The sequence below is a fragment of the Trachurus trachurus genome, assembly GCF_905171665.1.
Source record: "Trachurus trachurus genome assembly, chromosome: 3".
Lineage (NCBI taxonomy): Eukaryota > Metazoa > Chordata > Actinopteri > Carangiformes > Carangidae > Trachurus > Trachurus trachurus.
In genome coordinates this window covers 2,272,427-2,292,793 of record NC_139893.1, presented here as the reverse complement: position 1 = coordinate 2,292,793, position 20,367 = coordinate 2,272,427, and the positions used below count along the sequence as shown (strand labels likewise).

The 20,367-nt window shown below is 39.2% G+C and overlaps 1 protein-coding gene and 1 long non-coding RNA gene across 2 annotated transcripts in view; both read right to left on the bottom strand.

Moving 5' to 3' along the window:
• LOC311005308 overlaps nt 1-20,367 on the bottom strand; it is a 457,476-nt gene that overhangs the window by 33,986 nt on the left and 403,123 nt on the right. The window lies entirely within an intron of this gene.
• LOC311004756 (long-chain fatty acid transport protein 2) overlaps nt 9,838-20,367 on the bottom strand; it is a gene marked incomplete at its 5' end in the record, with an annotated part of 28,382 nt that continues 17,852 nt past the window's right edge. Inside the window, 5 exons of the mRNA XM_083996925.1 lie at nt 9,838-10,083; nt 11,208-11,338; nt 13,664-13,761; nt 15,407-15,605; nt 17,397-17,487. Coding sequence (XP_083853051.1) covers nt 9,907-10,083; nt 11,208-11,338; nt 13,664-13,761; nt 15,407-15,605; nt 17,397-17,487 — 696 coding nt within the window. The 3' untranslated portion in view covers nt 9,838-9,906. The remainder of the gene's footprint in view (nt 10,084-11,207; nt 11,339-13,663; nt 13,762-15,406; nt 15,606-17,396; nt 17,488-20,367) is intronic.

Genomic DNA, 20,367 nt, shown 5'->3' with positions numbered 1-20,367 from the left:
TGGCCAGCGGGCTGCAGGGGGGCCCTGCTCGATTCCTCTTTAAAGGGATAGTTCAACATTTGGGCAAATTAGCCCATTGCCATAACCCCTATAGTCATAGCAGTAGGTTCGTTACCTTTAATTGTCGGTGCAAGCTGTTTTTAGAACGGAGGAGCAGAGCCGTGAGCTGCTCAGAGCTACGCTACGGAGGCTCATTATGGGATTTCTTGGTTTCCCTCATCAAACTCATCAAATACACAATCCAACAACTCCACAACGCTTTCGTGGACGTTACGAAACAGAGTTGTTTTAGAGGTAAATACAGAGACTGCTTGATGAAAAACTGTCCCTGAAGGCAACGCGCATCAGCGGTTTTGCATGAATTTCCCTCTAAAACAACTCTGTGTGGTAACGTTGTGTTATTATCTCATAGCGTGGTGAATGTGCAGGTCACAACTTGTCCACCAGAGCGTTGTGGAGTTGTCGGATTGTGTATTTGATGAGTTTGATGAGGGAAACCAAGAAATCCCATAATGAGCCTCCGTAGCGTAGCTCTGAGCAGCTCACGGCTCTGCTCCGCCGTTCTAAAAATAGCTTGCACCGACAATTAAAGGTAACGAACCTACTGCTAACTATAGGGATTATGGCAATGGGCCAATTTGCCAAAATGTTGAACTATCCCTTTAAAGAAAGCCCCAAAGAGTGCAGGGTTAGGGTTAGGAAACATGGCTCCAACTAAAGTGAGTTTCCTACAAAGAAGGAGACAGAGGAGGAAACAGAGAAGGAAACAGAGATGGACGTAGAGCAGCAGCCCCACGAGAGCCGTTGTCACCAGAAAGTAGCAATCAAAAAACATGATGGGATGGAAGAAGAAAAGGAAGAAGCAGAAGAGAAACAAACCAGAGAGAATAAGAGAGAGTGTGTGTGTGTGTGTGCAGCTCCGGACGGTTCAACTCTCTGCAGCTGAAAACACCTGCACACACACACACCTGCACACACACACACACACAGAGAGAGAGAGAGAGAGTGTTCACGCCTCCTGACCCTTGATACAATTTCTCCTCAATGGGAGTTACTGTTACTGTGACTGTTGTTGGCCAGCGGGCTGCGGGGGGGCCCTGCTCGATTCCTCTTTAAAGAAAGAAACTCCAAAGACTGTGTAAGTTAGGGTTAGGAAACATGGCTCCAACTAAACACACGGGGAGACAGGGAAGGAAACAGAGAAGGAGACAGAGAAGGAAACAGGGAAGGAAACATGGAAGGAAACAGGGAAGACAGTTTTAGTTTTAGTTTAGTTTTAGTTTTTATGATGGATCCCCATTAGTCCTCACCTTGGTAAGGACTATTCTTCCTGGGGTCCAGACACTCATATGTGACAATCAAAACATAATACAGTAACTTACAGAATTAGATAAATGACAAACAACAAAATAATAAGAATAAAAAATATTTTACAAATACAAACCAACTTTGACTTTTCAAAACCTTAAAAAAATGTAAGTTCTTTACTAATAATGGCCTCTTTTATTTTCTTTTTGAATCTCCATCTATTTTCAATGTTATTTTCATATATATATGGTGGGAGCCGATTCCAATATGTCACTGCTCTGTACATTGCAGTGTACATCACAGGGAAGGAAACAGAGAAGGAAACATGAGAAAGAGGAGACAGGGGAGGAAACAGAAATTGACATAGACAACATGTTTATGTTGTGAATTTCTGTGTTGTCTTCTTACTTTTTTTTTTTTAGACCACCACTGTTGTTGTTGTTGTTGTTGTTGTTGTTGTTTTTTGGGGAGGTATTTTTTATAAGCCTTTTTTGGCTTCTACCTCTTCTGCACAATTTTTAATTTTACTATTTATTTATTTTATGTGGGTTATAAAATGTGCAAATAAAAAACTAAACTAAACTAGAGGGAGACAGAAGGAGACATGGAAGGAAAGAGGAGATGGAAACAGGGAAGGAGACAAGGAAACAGGGAAGGAAACAGGAGACAGAGAAGGAAACAGGGAAGGAGACAGGGAAGGAAACAGGAGGCAGAGAAGGAAACAGGGAAGGAGACAGGGAAGGAAACAGGAGGCAGAGAAGGAAACAGGGAAGGACAGAGGGAGGAAACAGGAGGCAGAGAAGGGAACAGGAAATAGGGAAGGAGACAGAGAAGGAGACACGAGGACAACCAGAATCAAATCCTTTTTTTTTTTTTTTTTTTTATATATTATATTTTTATATATTTTTGGACTTTTTATTGCATTTAAATGATAGCACGGTGGAGAGAGAGACAGGAAATGGGGAGGCAGAGGTCAAGGTCAAAGTTTATTTATATAGCACCTTGAACCAAGCTGCTTTACAATTAAAATAAATACAATTGCAGTTTAAAACATCAGATAAAAGCACAATAAAATAAACATACAAACATAAAATATAGGAAACTTAAACACTGTAATGATAAAACAATCAGTCGGGGGAGTTTAAAGCCCGGGAGAAGAGGTGGGTTTTCAGTAGGGATTTAAAATTTGGAGCTGTTCTAATGGAGAATGGTTAGTTGTTCCAAAGTTTAGGAGCGGCGACTGCAAAGGCTCGATCGCCTCTTGTTTTTAGCCTCTAGAGTCTAGACTTCAGTTTGCTGAGGAGGAACTGGTCGGCCGACCGTCATGTTCTACAAGTGGGCAACAAGCCGGTCACCTAGACCTAGATAAGGAGGAGCCAAGCCATTCATGGCCTTAAAAGGATAGTTCACCCAAAATTTAAATTTCACTCATTACCTCCTCCCCCTCATGTGGACTAAGGGCTGGGAGAAGTTTCAGAGTCCTCCGTGGCTTCTCTGAGTTACAGGGGGTCTCAGCGTAGCAGTGCATGTCCATATGACGGTTGAGAACGGAGCTCACTTTTCTTCGTAACAAAAAGACACACCAAAAAACATCCAAATACCTCCATAGTGCTCGTCTGTAATGTCCCTCTTGTATTGAAGCCCCAACAGGAGAAATTGTTCCGCAAAAAATTAATATATAATATATATATTTTAAGCTTGTTTGTAGTGGAAGCTCCTCTTCTTGGTCCGTCCAAATCTCAGTAATCGGATGTTTTTTGGTGTGTCTTTTTGTTACGAAGACAGTTGGTATCCATTTGCAACCGTTATATGGACATGCACTGCTACACCGAGACCCCCTGTAACTCAGAGAAGCCACGGAGGACTCTGAAACTTCTCCCAGCCCTTAGTCCACATGAGGGGGAGGAGATAATGAAATTTGAATTTTGGGTGACTATAACTAACTACCCCTTTAAGTCAACAATAAAATGTTAAACATTTCCTCTGGCAAACAGAGAGGGGGGAAAGACATGCAGGAAAGGGCTGCCCGATGCGGGATTCGAACCGGGGACGTCTGCAGTGAGGATTGTAGCCTCTACATGGGGCAAGCGAGCTAAACACCGCCCCAGATCCATTCGACATTTTACATAATTTTTCCAGACGAGGACAAACTTGATCTTCAGAGTAAAAGATGCTGATGAAGAGTTTGTCTCTCATTGTTTTAATGAACCGACATGAATCCTCCTCCTATTCTTGTCTCTTTATGAGTTCAATTAATACATTTTTTGTACCTTATCTCTATTGTTTCTATTTGTTACTGAATCACTTTGCACTTTATTTCTTTATTTTTTTCTCATTTCTGTTCATTTTGCTCATTTAACATTGATTATGTATGCACCATATCTCTTTTTTTTCTTTCTTCTATGTTTATCTGTTAGCCATTGAAATTTGTCTTGCTGTAATTTGTTATAGGGGTGGAACTTATGTACAAGCCAACCGGCTTCGTTCCCTCCTTGCACCATTGAATTTAAATGTGTGCTAAAAAAATAAATAAACTCTTCCACTTCCTCCTCCTCAGTTATTTGTTCAGCCAGTGGTTTATTTGATCTTTCTCGTGTGTTTCTGTAACAACTGTCACCGACTCGTCACCATAAATAAGAAACTTCTCTTAATGTCGCCGTCAGAGCCACCAGGCTGTGACGTCATCAGATCAATCAACACATTTATAATTTAACGTCTAAACCTCAGATTTGTATAGAAACTCTGCACTGCAAAAACTCAAAATCTTACCAAGAACATTTGTCTTATTTCTAGTCAAAACAAATCTCATTCTACTTAAAATAAGACTCATCACATTAAAAAGCAGCTTGTTTTTAGACACTTTTTACTTCTTTCAAGCAGATTTTCACTTAAAAAAATCTGATAGTGGAGCAAGTTTTTCTTTCTTATTACAAGCACAAAAAACTTGCTTTCACTGGCAGATTTTTCTACTTATTTCAAGTGAAAATTAGTTTGAAACAAGTGAAAATGATCTAAAAACAAGTTAATTTTTAAGGTGATGAGTCTTATTTTAAGTGGAAAGAGATTAGTTTTGACTAGAAATGAGACATTTTGACAAGAAATAAGACAAATATTCTTGGAAAGATTTTGAGTTTTTACAGTGTGAGTGGATCCGTTCCTCTCAGACACAGCCAGACCGTTATAAACAACGTCACAGAGAGAAGTTAATTATCAACGTTGTTCTGTCCAAACAACAGAGGACGAGACGAGATCTGCGTTTCTGTGTTTGACCTGGATCAGACGACTCACACTCTGACATTTAAATAAAACGCACAAAGCTCAGATGAAGCAAAGCTGCAACAAGTTCACAAATAAATGAAAATGACCTCAGGAAGCACAGTGAGGCCACAGAGCTGAGGGTTACCAACATGTGAAGTTTATTATTGTTCACAGACTCATTCACACTGGGACAAACACTCGTTCTTATTTAATCGCTGCTGCTGCTGCTGCAGAATAAAAAAAAATACAACTTTATGGTTTTGAATCAAAGATTAACTTCCTGTCGTCTCAACATCTTTGATATCTGAAGCAACAAACTGACCATAAAAGAATAAAACTGTTTCCTGTCACATAATACTGCAACATGTCAGCAGGGTCAGCACAAGGTCCAGAAATCAAATAAATGATTAGAAATACTGCATTTTATCCACAATTGTAAAAAAAAAAAAAAAGAAAGAAAGAAAGAAAGAAAGAAAGAAAGAAAGAAAGAAAGAAAGATGAAAAGAAGTGGTTAAAATCAAAAATAAAACCATGCAGATAAATCTTCCTCCTCCTGGAGGATGATCTCTGATTGGTTGTCGCCAACGTTAAACAAACATTAAAATTGAGACATTGTAATTCCCCAAAATGTTAAATTAGCACAGCAACAATGTCCACATGTTTACTCAGACACACACACACACACACACACACATACTAGACAGGGTAAAGTGTTTGTAAGAGCTATACTTTATGGAAGAATGAAAGTTAAGTTAAAATAGCTCAACTCCGTCTTGTAACAGAGTTGTTTTCGTCTCCGCCGTTCTAAAAATAGCTTGCACCGACAATTAAAGGAAACGAACCTACTGCTATGACTATAGGGATTATGGCAATGGGCCAATTTCCCAAAATGTTGAACTATCCCTTTAAAGTGAAAACATCAATTTGAACAGTTTGTATACACACACGTCTTTACATGATAATTATCATGTATATCACTGGTACTGTGCAGGTGTTTAAAATGAAAAAAAACATGAATATATGAAACTGGGTATTATTTGAATAGTTTAGTATTGAATACACTATAAAAAGGTACATGTTGGTTATAATATAACACAGTTTTACACAGTATTTATAGTCGGAGGTCCTTGGACTGTTTATCTCTGTAAACTGAGTTTTTGTCTCCATCCAGTGGTTTTTCATGTTTGTTACACCTGAAATCTGTTTTTTTTTTTTAAGTTTTGTTTCAACCTGTAATGAGAAAAAGCAGAACAAACACACACATGAAAACTAAATCTGGTTTTACAATAAGAATTACTTTAATGTAGGAAAGTCATTTATATTTACAGACACTGGCTCAGGAACCTTTTTACTACAGGTTAAAAATAACATCAGAGACATGTTGATCTTATACATTTTATACACTGTAAACTTGTTCTTATGAGAGGGACCTGTGTGCAGGGACATGGGCGCCGCCATTAGCCCAGCTGATCCATACCGGAAGTCACGACCGGAAGTTGCTCTTCTTCGTGTACATTATTTCTATGTTATTCTAAGAACCCGCCCTCTCTATCTGGCCTGTCTAGCCTCTACCTGGTCTTTTTACTAAACTTAACCACCCCCTTTCTTCATTGCCTAACCCTAACCAAAGCACCACCAAAGACATTTCATTTATTTTTTCTCTCTCTCTCCTGGTCTGCTGTCAGCAGGAGCGGCGCTAGCCGTTAGCCGCTAGCCGTTCGGCGCTAGCAGCGTTTTTTAAAGGTGTACAGAAATGGCCGTTTGTCCTGTTTGTCGCGCCGAGTTGTCACGAGCTGCAACACGAGTTTACCCGAGTGAGGAAAACTAATTTGATTGGTCATTATCGAGCGGGCGGGATATTCAAAGCTTGGGGCGAGCCCGAGCTCCGTGTGTGTGTGCGTGTCTCAGACGTTTGAATGATGGATGACGGATCTAATATCAGTGGCTGATGAATCGTGTACAGGCTGACGTATAATCCGTGCGCCTGCATTATCCAATGCGGAAAAAAAAATACACACTTTCATCCCGGATTTACTCAAAAATAGAATTTTGCACAAAGTTTGGCCTACATCGTCTGAAAGATGAGTTATTACATTAATTTTATGATCCAGAGTGGGCTCAAATTCAATTTTCTTTTCTGTACACCTTTAAATAACTCAATAACTTAATAAACGATCCATGCAAAAAAATATTTTATAGCTCAATCTTGTTGTAACTAAGATATCCGCTGGAAAACAATATCTTATTATGGACCATTGAGTTACTGAGTTATTTTTTTTATCTACATAGAAATGATACACATGAAGAAGAGCAACTTCCGGTCGTGACTTCCGGTATGGATCAGCTGGGCTAATGGCGGCGCCCATGTCCCTGCATACGGGTACTCTTTGTTCTTATTGATTATTTGGAAGGCATTTATCAATATCAATGTACTATTATTGATATTATCATTATTATTAGTCATTAGGGCCACGGGCAATCGCACCGGGCACTGGTCCCAACAGCTATGAAATAGCTGTTGGGACCAGTGCACAGAGTTGTTTTAGAGGGAAATACAGAGACTGTTGATGAAAAACTGTCCCTGAAGGCAACGTGCATCAGCGGTTTTGCATGAATTTCCCTCTAAAACAACTCTGTCTGGTAACGTTGTGTTATTATCTCATAGCGTGGTGAATGTGCAGGTCACAACTTGTCCACCAGAGCGTTGTGGAGTTGTTGGATTGTGTATTTGATGAGTTTGATGAGTTGAAACCAAAAAATCCCATAATGAGCCTCCGTAGCGTAGCTCTGAGCAGCTCACGGCTCTGCTCCGCCGTTCTAAAAATAGCTTGCACCGACAATTAAAGGTAACGAACCTACTGCTATGACTATAGGGATTATGGTAAATGGGCCAATTTGACAAAATGTTGAACTATCCCTTTAAAGTGAAAGCATAAATTTGAACAGTTTGTATACACACACGTCTGTACATGATAATTATCATGTATATCACTGGTACTGTGCAGGTGTTTAAAATGAAGAAACATGAATATATGAAACTGGGTATTATTTGAATAGTTTAGTATTGAATACACTATAAAAAGGTACATGTTGGTTATAATATAACACAGTTTTACACAGTATTTATAGACGGAGGACTGTTTATCTCTATAAACTGAGTATTTGTCTCCATCCAGTGGTTTTTCATGTTTGTTACACCTGAAATCTGTTTTTTTTTTTGTTTTTTTTAAAGTTGTGTTTTAAAGGGATAGTAGCATTTTTTTTAAAGTGGGGTTGTATGATCTACAAATAGCCCCTAAGTACTTTAATTGCAGTAGAAGACTCTCTGCACTCCTCCCGTTAGCAACGCCAGCCCATAGCCCTGCCCAGAGATTTACAACATACATTGTTGTGAATGGACCCAAAGAAACGGCCTATTTTCACGGCCTAAAAGAGGTTTTACGTGAAAAAAAAATACACAGTTCCATTGTTCACTATAATAAAAATTTTTCCAGCCCTTCAAAGTGCAGGAAAAACACAGTTTTTATTTGGAGCTAACCAACTCACGTATCCCTCCGCCCAGGGTTAGCGCCCGCCGATCAGCAGTTGGTTAGGTCCAAATAAAAACTGTAAAAACCCAACCCCACTTAAAAAAAATGCTACTATCCCTTTAAGTGAAAATAGCTCAACTCCGTCTCGTAACAGAGTTGTTTTCGTCTCCGCCGTTCTAAAAACAGCTTGCACCGACAATTAAAGGAAACGAACCTACTGCTATGACTATAGGGATTATGGCAATGGGCCAATTTGCCAAAATGTTGAACTATCCCTTTAAAGTGAAAACATCAATTTGAACGGTTTGTATACACACACGTCTTTACATGATGATTATCATGTATATCACTGGTACTGTGCAGGTGTTTAAAATAAAAAAAACATGAATATATTAAACTGGGTATTATTTGAATAGTTTAGTATTGAATACACTATAAAAAGGTACATGTTGGTTATAATATAACACAGTTTTACACCGTATTTATAGTCAGAGGTCTGTTTATCTCTGTAAACTGAGTATTTGTCTCCATCCAGTGGTTTTTCATGTTCGTTACACCTGAAATCAGTTTTTTTTTTTTAAGTTTTGTTTCAACCTGTGATGAGAAAAAGCAGAACAAACACACACATGAAAACTAAATCTGGTTTTACAATAAGAATTACTTTAATGTAGGAAAGTCATTTATATTTACAGACACTGGCTCAGGAACCTTTTCACTACAGGTTAAACATAACATCAGAGACATGTTGATTTTATACATTTTATACACTGTAAACTTGTTCTTATTGATTATTTGGAAGGCATTTATCAATATCAATGTACTATTATTGATATTACCATTATTATTAGTCATTATTATTATTATTATGTGAGGAAAACAGCTGTTTCTCTTCATGGAGAGAAGTCCAGTAAAGCCTCGTCTTATCAGTAACCTCTGTAGTTAACAACAGTCCTGATTGTACAGGTTAATATACTATTTATATTGTGACCTGTCAGTTATTATATTTAAAGGGATAGTTCAACATTTAGGCAAATTGGCCCATTGCCATAATCCCTATAGTCATAGCAGTAGGTTTGTTTCCTTTAATTGTCGGTGCAAGCTGTTTTTAGAACGGTGGAGCAGAGCCGTGAGCTGCTCAGAGCTACGCTACGGAGGCTCATTATGGGATTTCTTGGTTTCCCTCATCAAACTCATCAAATACACAATCCAACAACTCCACAACGCTCTGGTGGACAAGTTGTGAGCTGCACATTCACCACACTATGAGATAATAACACAACGTTACCAGACAGAGTTGTTTTAGAGGGAAATACAGAGACTGATGATGAAAAACTGTCCCTGAAGGCAACGTGCATCAGCGGTTTTGCATGAATTTCCCTCTAAAACAACTCTGTGTGGTAACGTTGTGTTATTATCTCATAGCGTGGTGAATGTGCAGCTCACAACTTGTCCACCAGAGCGTTGTGGAGTTGTTGGATTGTGTATTTGATGAGTTTGATGAGGGAAACCTAAGAAATCCCATGAGCCTCCGTAGCGTAGCTCTGAGCAGCTCATGACTCTGCTCCGCCGTTCTAGAAACAGCTTGCACCGACAATTAAAGGTAACGAACCTACTGCTATGACTATAGGGATTATGGCAATGGGCCAATTTGTCAAAAATGTTGAACTCTCCCTTTAACTCCCTCCTGGCTCTGCCTCCATCTGCAGCCTCTAACGAAGGTGTTTATGTTTCTGCTGAAGTTACACTGAGAGATGAGTTTAGTCCCTGAGGTGGAAGAAGTTCATCGCCATGACGACAGTGGTTCATTCATTCACAGTTTGATGTTTCCCGACGTGATGGAGCAGAAGAGCCGAGCGCTCAGAGGGACGTAGCTCTTCTCCCCGTCGTCCAGCACCAGCAGACGCTCCCGGACCCGCCCGGGATCGAACCCTTCCTCCACCAACTTCACCTTCATCTGCTTGAACGTGGCCGTCAGCTCCACGGCGTCCTGCGGAGAGCACGAGGACAAAACACACGATCAAAGACTTTGTTATTTACATTTTAAATGAAGCTGAGACACTACAGGTGAATAGGGTAAAAATTTAAACTAACACATATCACCATGAAACTTCCCAACTTTATCACTTACATTAAGACAAATATTTTTTGTATTACAAGTTTTGTCAAATTGTATGTTTAAGTATGTAAATGAGGCAATATCTGATGAAATATGTGCTAATTTGCATATATTTCCAGAACAGAAATCTGACTAATGGATAATAGGTGGGTGCATATATGAAAAAAAAAACACCTAACCCTAAAAAAATTATAACAAAAGGTTTCTCAGCTGTTTTTTATAGTATTAGATGTCCTTAATAACATTCTAAAAGTTTACCAAAATTTGACCACTAGAAAGGTGTCATTTTCAAGATGGCGTCCAAGATGGGTTGGAAGCCTGGAGAGACACCCCAGGTGAATAGGGTAAAATTTTTAACTAACAGATATCACCATGAAACTTCCCAAGTTTATCACTCACAGTAAGACAAATATTTTTTGTATTACAAGTTTTGTCAAATCCTGTGTTTAAATATGTAAATGAGGCAATATCTAATGAAATATGCGCTAATTTAGCATGCATTTCAGCCCCGAAATGCGCAATTGTCCAAATCGCCGGCGCAAATCGCGCGAGATTTGGACGGACCAGGAAGAGGAGCTTCCGCTACAAACAAGCTTGAAATATAGACTTATTTAATTTTTTTCAGAACTATTTCTCATTTCGGGGCTTCAATACAAGACGGACATTACATACGAGCAGCATGGAGGTATTTGGATGTTTTTTGGTGTGTCTTTTTGGACAAAGAAAGTTGGTATCCATTGACAACCATTATATGGACAAATACTGCTACGCCGAGACCCCCTGTAACTCAGAGAAGCCACGGAGGACTCTGAAACTTCTCCCAGCCCTTAGTCCACATGAGGGGGAGGAGATAATGAAATTTAAATTTTGGGTGAACTATCCCTTTAATGTGGATTTTCTATAATTTCTTTCCACTATTCTGAAAGAAGAAACGTTAAGAAAGCAAAATAGCCCAACATCTCTGGTGTGTGTGTGTGTGTGTGAAGTTGAATGACCTGTATCCTTATGAAGCGAGGCCGGGCGTACGAGGGCAGGTAGCCGACCACATGATCGTATATCTGTCGTCCATCAAACTGAGCTCCTTCCTTCACCGTGACCGCTGCCATCCCCACACGGCCCTCGTGTCCTACGGCGGGAAAACAACAGACAGATAAAAACCACAACTTATAGAGGGATTACCAAGGGGGCAGTTGTGGGTCTGAGAAGTGAAGCTCACTTCCGCGTCCAAAAAACTGCAATCCCCCCGGCTTCCTCTGGGGGCTGGTGTCAGAAAGCAGCATTCTCCATAGACCCCCATGTTAAAATCGCCGATTTTACATCCTCAATAAACATGTTAAAAGCCTGGTGTCAGAACGTTTTTTTTTCTCAATCGATAGTTTCTACCCCCGCACACACTCTGAGGGGGGTGAATTTTTTTTAAACTCTACCGTTTTACTGTTATTAGGTTAAAACTCTGGCCAATTAGGGCGCGGAAACGTTGAGTGACAGGTCCCAGCAGCTCCGTGGACAGCTGCTTCGAGGCCAGTGGGCGGGTTCTCGGCCGGCCAATCCAACATGGCGCTGTCCAGGCCGCCATATTTGAGTCACAAAAACGACTCCCCAAAACCAATGGGTGACGTCACGGACGCTACGTCCATTCTTTTTACAGTCTATGGGGATTACCAGCCTACGTCACTGACGTTCTACTGCGCATGTCGCCTGCAGAAAGAGAGCAGCAAGAGCCGTGATCAGGTCTTTTTGTGCTGTTAGTTGCACTAATTGTTTTGATAAAAATAACAAAACGCGCAAATTTAACAGAATACCGTCAACTCGCACCCCTTTCAAGGCAAACGAGAGAGAAAATAGTACATTGGCGATTAATTTCGAGCAATATAACATGTTAGATACGTTGGTTTGAATGGTGATAAAGCTAAATGCCCACAGGCACAGCTGTAGAACTGCAGCGAATGAGTTGTGAAATGTTTACTACGACAGTGACTGAAGACGAGGTCACATACTAATGGAAAGCAAGCTGAGATTAATTAACGTTAAACTATATTGTTTTAGATGACCGGTACATACTCAGCCATGCACGTAGCGTTACAGTTACGTTATGCAGTCGTTCCAGACTTTAGACAGGTCCGTCCTCTTCCCTCTCTGACCAGGCAGCTCCTCAGTCCTCACAGACACTGGCTGTGTTCGAAACCGCATACTTCTCCTACTACTCGTACTACTCATACTAACGATTTGAGTATGCAGTATGTTCACACTGCGCAGTATGCGATTTGCAGTAGGCGAGAAGTTCCCGGATGCATACTAGATTCGGCCGAAATGTTGAGTATACATCATGAGGTCACTACTCATACTCAAACTACCCAAGATGCAACGCAACGTGACGTCAAGGACCGCCTCTTCCTTGCCGCGAAAAAAAAAAAAAAAAAAAAACGGAGAAGGAGGAGCCGAGCGGACGAGAGGAAAAAGGAGGGGCAGCAATACAAATGTGAGCAAGCTAGCCACAGTGGGGACAGGTTCACTTCCTGTTTATAAAGTAAGAGCACTGACGTCATTGTAACGGCTTTCTTTATGGTCAATTGCAACGGGTGCTTTATTTTGACACAGAAACCGGAAGTACAGTGCTCACTACGGCTGGTTTTACTAACGCCAGAGAAGTCCGACTTCGTCCGACTAAAATTGTAAATAGGTGTTATTTTGTCATTTTTTCAACACCATGGGGATACGAAGTAGTACTTTCTCGCCTGAAAATGTTTCAAATGTTGCTGAAGTTATATATTTACACAGTTTAGAGCTTAAGTGAAATCAGCTTCAGGGCGGCTGATTTCGGCTCGGGCAGGAGCGAAATGCATTGTGGGTTATCATAGTACGCAGCAGTATGAACGCTCTGCATACTGTATGATCGATTAGTATGTAGTATGGAGTATGGAAGTATGCAGTATGGAAGTATGTAGTATGGAGTATGTGGTTTCGAACACAGCCACTGAGTTTTGTAATCGTGAGTATTTTCTTGAACATGATTGTCTGTTAAATAGCTGTAGGTAACGTTAGAGATGCACAGTGACAGTGTTGTTTTTACCGATGACCGACGCCGTGCTGTGAGTGTCCGTGGTTTGTCCCGTGGCTGAGTTGCCGTTGCCGCGGTACAAACTCGATCCTCCGTCCTGACGTTTTTTTTTCTTTTTTTCCTGCCGTTATAAAACCTACAGTCTATGTATAAAACACACACTACATCAGTAGGTGATAAACTGTTGTAGTAGGCTGACAACATCGCTAGCTAACACCGCTTTGACTACACTAGATCCATGGAGGTAACCATGACAACCGGTTCTTTCTGCAGTCAGGTTGCGCACGCATCCTGATTTGTTGGTAAACAGATAATCCCTCTATTGATCTGTGGTTATAAAAAGCTCTGATATGTTGGAAACGGTGAAAAGTTGAAGAGGAGGAGGAGCGTCACCTGGAACCTGGACGCCGTAAACGTTGGCTTCTTTCAGACATTCACTCATGGTCAAGATGTCAGAGACCTCGGTCGTGGCCACGTTCTCACCTTTCCACCTGCGTGTGGACAGGAGCGCTCAGTTGATTCATGTGTGTGCATGTGGGGAAACATTAACATTAAAGGGATAGTTCAACATTTAGGCAAATTGGCCCATTGCCATAATCCCTATAGTCATAGCAGTAGGTTTGTTACCTTTAATTATCAGTGCAAGCTGTGTGGAGTTGTTGGATTGTGTATTTGATGAGTTTGATGAGGGAAACCAAGAAATCCCATAATGAGCCTCCGTAGCGTAGCTCTGAGCAGCTCACGGCTCTGCTCCACCGTTCTAAAAATAGCTTGCACTGACAATTAAAGGTAACGAACCTACTGCTATGACTATAGGGATTATGGCAATGGGCCAATTTGCCAAAATGTTGAACCAACCCTTTAAAACTTCATAGTTTTTGGTGCAAGAAACTTTAGAGTTTACAGAGGTGTTACTATGACGTCATCTTTGGATGGGCAACAACAAAAGCTCTATAAAATCTATAAAAAAAATATGCAGCTTGCAAAACATGCAAACTAAACAGTGAAACTATACAAGACTAACAAAACCACATTTACCCTTTGGCTTGATATTTTATTAACTTTTATCATGTTTTATGATGTTATATGTTTGTTTAACTTTGATAAATAAATCTTAACCAGTTCCTAAATAAGCTATAAATATTCAACAGACCCTCAGAAACAGATGTTACTTCTCCAGCTCTTCCTTCCAGCTTTAACGTGACAATAATTAAACCAGTTGTTATTCATTACACTGCAAAAACTCAAAATCTTTCCAAGAATATTTGTCTTATTTCTTGTCAAAAATGTCTCATTTCTAGTCAAAACGAATCTCTTTCCACTTAAAATAAGACTCATCACCTAAAAATTAACTTGTTTTTAGATCATTTTCACTTGTTTCAAACTCATTTTCAATTGAAATAAGTAGAAAAATCTGCCAGTGAAAGCAAGTTTTTTGTGTTTGTAATAAGAAAGAAAAACTTGCTCCACTATCAGATTTTTCTACTTTTTCAAAGTGGAAAATTTGCTTGAAAAAAGTAAAAAGTGTCTAAAAACAAGCTACTTTTTAAATGTGATGAGTCTTTTTTTTAAGTGGAAAGATTTAGTTTAGTTTAGTTTTAGTTTATTTCGGACATGTTAAAAGAAATAAAACATAATACAGAAATGGACAGACATAACATATAAAAACTTTGCAAAGACAACATATGAACAAAAAATATATATAAAAATAAAATAAATAAAATAATTGAAAATAAAGGTAATTTGATTTTTTTTGTTTGTTTGTTTTTTTCATATCCGAAAAGGAGTGGGAAGAAGTAAAACTTATTTACTCCCACCCCTTATTCATAAATTATCTATCAAGTTATCTAGTCATTATAGTCTATACAGTAAATTAATTTATGAGTTATTTAACTGGATTTATTCTAATATATTATTATATTTATATACATATAGATTTATTCTAACATATGACTTTATCTCTCTATATAGTCATATACATATAAAAACAAAGAAAGAGATTAGTTTTGACTAGAAATGACATTTTGACTAGAAATAAGACAAATATTCTTGGTAAGATTTTGAGTTTTTGCAGTGTAGGAATTGACTGAGTACGATCCACAGCTTCATGGATTCTCCAGCGCTGCTGCTCTGTACCTGAAGGTGTCACCTACTCGGTCCTGGAAGTAGATGAAGTTGTCGTGGTCGATCCTCATCAGGTCTCCGCTGTTGAAGAACAGGTCTCCTCTCTTCAGGACGTCTCGCAGCCGCTTCCTCTCCGTCTGCTCCGAGCTCCGAGCGTAGCCGGCGAACGGAGCGATGCCGGTGATCTTTGACACCAACAGACCCGTCTCACCTGGAGAGAGAGGAGGGAAAAACCTCCGATGTTGTTAATCTGGACAAGTGGCTCCACCAACAGGATCTGTGTTATAGTATATTATATTGTTAAAGGAATTGTAAGTGTGGCTCCCTCTCTTTTTACTTTTTTAAACACACACTAAACAAAGCCCGGGCACTACTGTTATTGTGTGGATTTTTTCCTAGTTATTATCAGTGTGAATGCTGAAAGCATCACACTATTGTTATTCTGTTCGGCCATTTTGTTTAAACTTATTATTCTTACGACTTCCGCTCTTTTTCTGCAGTTTTCAGCTCCTTCATACTTTGTGCTATTTCAACAATTCATATATCAAAACGTGCAGCTTTCTCAGGAGAAGGGTGTTATTATTTTTCTCTTTTCAACTATTTATACTTTTTAAAATATTCAAACTTTATTGAAATTTTTTTCCCATAGGAATACATTGAAACAGTCTTCAAACTCTTCAAATCTTCTCCTTCTTTGAACTTCAACTGCTTCAACATACTTTCACCTACAGACTTCATTCCACTTTTAAAACATTCACAAAACTTTCAAGTATTCACCGTGAATTCAACTTTTTCATATCTTCTATCATTATTGATCAGTACCCTTCAACTGTTCATGATCATTTTTGACAGAGAGTCTAAAAATTCTCTGACACTTTGCTCTCTAACCTGTCGCCAAGGCCACAAATTTCACTTTAGACACATAATTTCCCCCTCGTTAGTAGACAAGCTTGTCCTGTGTCTCACAGTGTGCTCGAAAACACAGAGAGACTAACAGAATTTAAACTCGGAGCCTCTGAGTGCAGCCAGTTCCCTCTCTTCCTCTCATTCACTCCCATTCAAAAGTAAGTAATCGTACCACATTTTTCAGTAAGTCCTTAGAGCAACGTTGATCTGTGTTTTGTTCTGATAGGAGTTACCGTTTTGTCATGCTAAGCCTTTTGCGAGACCAGTGCAGAGGCAGAAAATGGCTCTTTTTCTCCACGTTTCTGTCTGTCTCAGCCTGCGGGGGCCCCTATCGCCGTGGTAACCTCTTTGATCCTCAGGCCAGAGCTCGTTAACTTCATAAACAATCCACCTGGCGCTCGTTTAAATGTTTATAAACAGAGACACAGCTAAATCAGACTGACACAGGATGCAGCTACTAACTAACTATGTGTCAAGTCAGTCACACACACACACACAGACTCTAGAGCCAGCTTCATGTGATTACAGTCACACACACACACACACACACACACACACACACACACACACACACACACACACACACACACACACACACACACACACAGTTAACCTAATGTGGTTACAGCTCCTCCATATCAGTGCTTATAGAAAGATGATCATGTGTCTGTCTGATCAGCTCTGTCTTGACCTGATCGTGGGTTTGATTCCCATGTTGACAGAGATGGCAAAACCGGCAGTAGCCGTGGCCCATTCAAAATTTCCCCACAGGAAATTTTCTAGTTAGATATTATCATGCGGGCCAAAGATAATTGGACATAATTAAGCACTCGCGGGCCTTGAGTTTGACACATGTGGTGTGGAGGAATATTAAATGGTTGTTGTGTAGTTTTATGGAGGTTTTTGTGTCGGGTCCTATATTACTCTCATATAAAGTTTTGGTTGGACTAGGAACCGGCCTCCCGGGTCTCCAGATGCACTTTGAGGAATAAAAAACTACTCCGGAGTATTCATCTTCATTTTTTGGTGAACTATTCCTTTAAATCTCTATGAACTGCATGTATATAAATGTGGTTGGGTCGACTCGTCTGTTCACCTCTGGGCGCCTCCACACACAGACCGTCGGCGCCTCGGACCGGTTCGTCTCGCTCTGTGTCGTACTTGAGGAGAGTGTAAGGAAACAGCATCTGCAGGAGACAGTGAACGCATCGCTGGTGTTTACACAGTTCATCTTCACAACAACAACAACAACAACAACAACAACAGAATAAAACACTTTAACAGGAGCCACTTCTGATTTAATCACTAAGTTTTAGTTTGTATGGTTTTGAAAACATGTTTTATACTTTATTGTTGTTCGGTCGGATTAGTCTTTTATGACAAACATCCAGTTTCCTATTCTTCTGCAGTACTTGAACTATGCACTGTGCACGCTCACTGTTGTATATGTGTGTTAGCACACTACAAAAACTCAAAATCTTACCAAGAATATTTGTCTGTTTTCTAGTCAAAATGTCATTTCTAGTCAAAATAAATCTCATTATACTAAAAATAAGACTCATCACATTTAAAAAGTAGCTTGTTTTTAGACACTTTTTTACTTTTTTCAAGCAGATTTTCACTTTAAATAAGTAGAAATATCTGATAGTGGATCAAGTTTTTCTTTCTCATTACAAGCACAAAAAACTTGCTTTCACTGGCAGATTTTTCTACTTATTTCAAGTGAAAATTAGTTTGAAACAAGTGAAAATTATCTGAAAACAAGTTGATTTTTAGGTGATGAGTCTTATTCTAAGTGGAAAGAGTTTAGTTTTGACTAGAAATGAGACATTTTGACAAGAAATAAGACAAATGTTCTTGGAAAGATGTAGAGATTTTGCAGTGCAGCAGCGTTAGCTACCGAGAAAAAAGGAAAAAAAAGGCTTTTTTACCATTTCACCTGATGGAACCGATGGCAGAGTGAAATATCTGTTACAGTAAAATGATCTACACTCTCAAATCATTTATGTGAGAGTTCAACACACCAGTCACACAACTACACAGGCTGCTAGAGTTACACTGCAAAACAAAAACCCAGGACAGAAGCAAGTTTAGAGAGATTATTGTAACTGAAATGAGCAGCTGCACTTACTATGAAGGGAACCAGATATATTAATGAATGATTTTTCGTGGACTTTGTTATGTAAATGTTTGTAATTAGACTTGTTGGATCAGATATCTGATACCTATTCTATGTGATTTGTCTTGTTTTTGTCATGAAACTGTTTTTAAACTGACCTGTTGGATCAGATAACTGATAATCTATTTATTATACTGTATGTGATATGTCATGTTTTATAATACTTAGTGGCAGCTAATGGGGATCTGAATAAAGAATAAAGAATAAAGTTCATTTTAACACGTGGAACAACCAAGATAAATATTAAGAGTAAAAAAGTAAATTTGATTTGTTCAGCTCAGAGAACTTTTTAGATGAAAATGCAACTTGTAGAGCAAAGTTGTAAATAAATGTAAAAAGACTACGACCTGGCTCTTCTCTGATTTATGCAGTAATTTATCTCTATTGATAAAAAGTAGAAAAACATGTTTCATATGAGTCAATAACACCAACTCTCTCTGCCTTCTGCTAAAGTTTCACTTCACCTCTGCTACAGTTATAATCAGATATTAAAGCCATGAATAAAAACAGGAGGAATCTCACTCTTCAACTTGGTGTCTCTGTGAAATAACAATCTCAACTCAACGTCACCTTACACACTGTAAAAATTCAAAATCTTTCTTGTCAAAATGTCTCTATTTTAGTCAAAACGAATCTCTTTCCACTTAAAATAAGACTCATCACCTAAAAATGAACTTTTTAAAGTTTTTAGATCATTTTCACTTGTTTCAAACAAATTTTCACTTGAAATAAGTAGAAAAATCTGTCAGTGAAAGCAAGTTTTTTGTGCTTGTAATAAGAAAGAAAAACTTGCTCCACTATCAGATTTTTCTACTTATTTCAAGAAAATGTGCTTGAAAGAAGTAAAAAGTGTCTAAAAACAAGCTACTTTTTATGTGATGAGTCAGATTTTTTAGTATAATAAGATTTGTTTTGACTAGAAATGACATTTTAACTAGAAACTAGAAAAAGCATTTCCAAGAATGGAAATGGTGTGAATGCTGAAAGCAGCTGAACGCTGTTGCAGAATTAGCAAATAGTGCAAGCAGTGATCACCATACAAATGTTTGACTGAGGTAGGAATCGAACCCACAACCTCATGGTCAGTAGACTTCCACTCTGCCTCTAGGCCACAGTGTACACACAGTTGCAAAGACTGTTGTCTGTTGATGAGCTGCACTCTGTCTCACTCTGAAGTTAACGAGCCCAAAGCTGCACCTGTTGGAAACACACTGTGTCAACACCAAGAAAGCTTGAGAGTCAAGCTTGAATGACTTACAATGAAAATTTCTGTGAATTTCAGGCTGAGAGCAGCAGTTTCAACATGAAGCAAGTTATCAGAAGTCAACAGAGGACGACTGGGAAAATAATTCACTATAATTGTTGTTGAGGCAAGATTTGAACCAGGAATCGAACCCACAACCTCATCATCACTAAACTTTTACTCTGCCGCTTCGCCACAGAGAGCACAGACATTAACATGTTGCCATTGTAATGTGATGATGTGCTGCAAACGGTGGCAGTAGCAATTAATGCCTCTCTTAACGAACACCTGTAACCAATTGAGGGTGGGGGAGGGGAGCAGAATTCAACATCACATAACAAGATTGCTCAGCCTGGATTCGAACTAGTGACCTTGGGGTTGGCAAGCGGCCACCTTACCAACTGGACTACAGACAGAGTTGTGGAGAACAGAGGTTGAAGAAGATTTGAAGAGTTTCAAGACTGTTCCAATGCATTCTCTATGGGGAAAGAGAAAAAGTTGAATATTGCAAAAAGTATGAATAGTTGAAAAGAGAAAAGTAATAGCACACCTGTCCCGAAAAGGCTGAACATTTTGATGTGAGAATTGTTGAAATAGCACAAAGTATGAAGGACTAGTTAAGTGCCAAAAGTATAAAGAAAATGG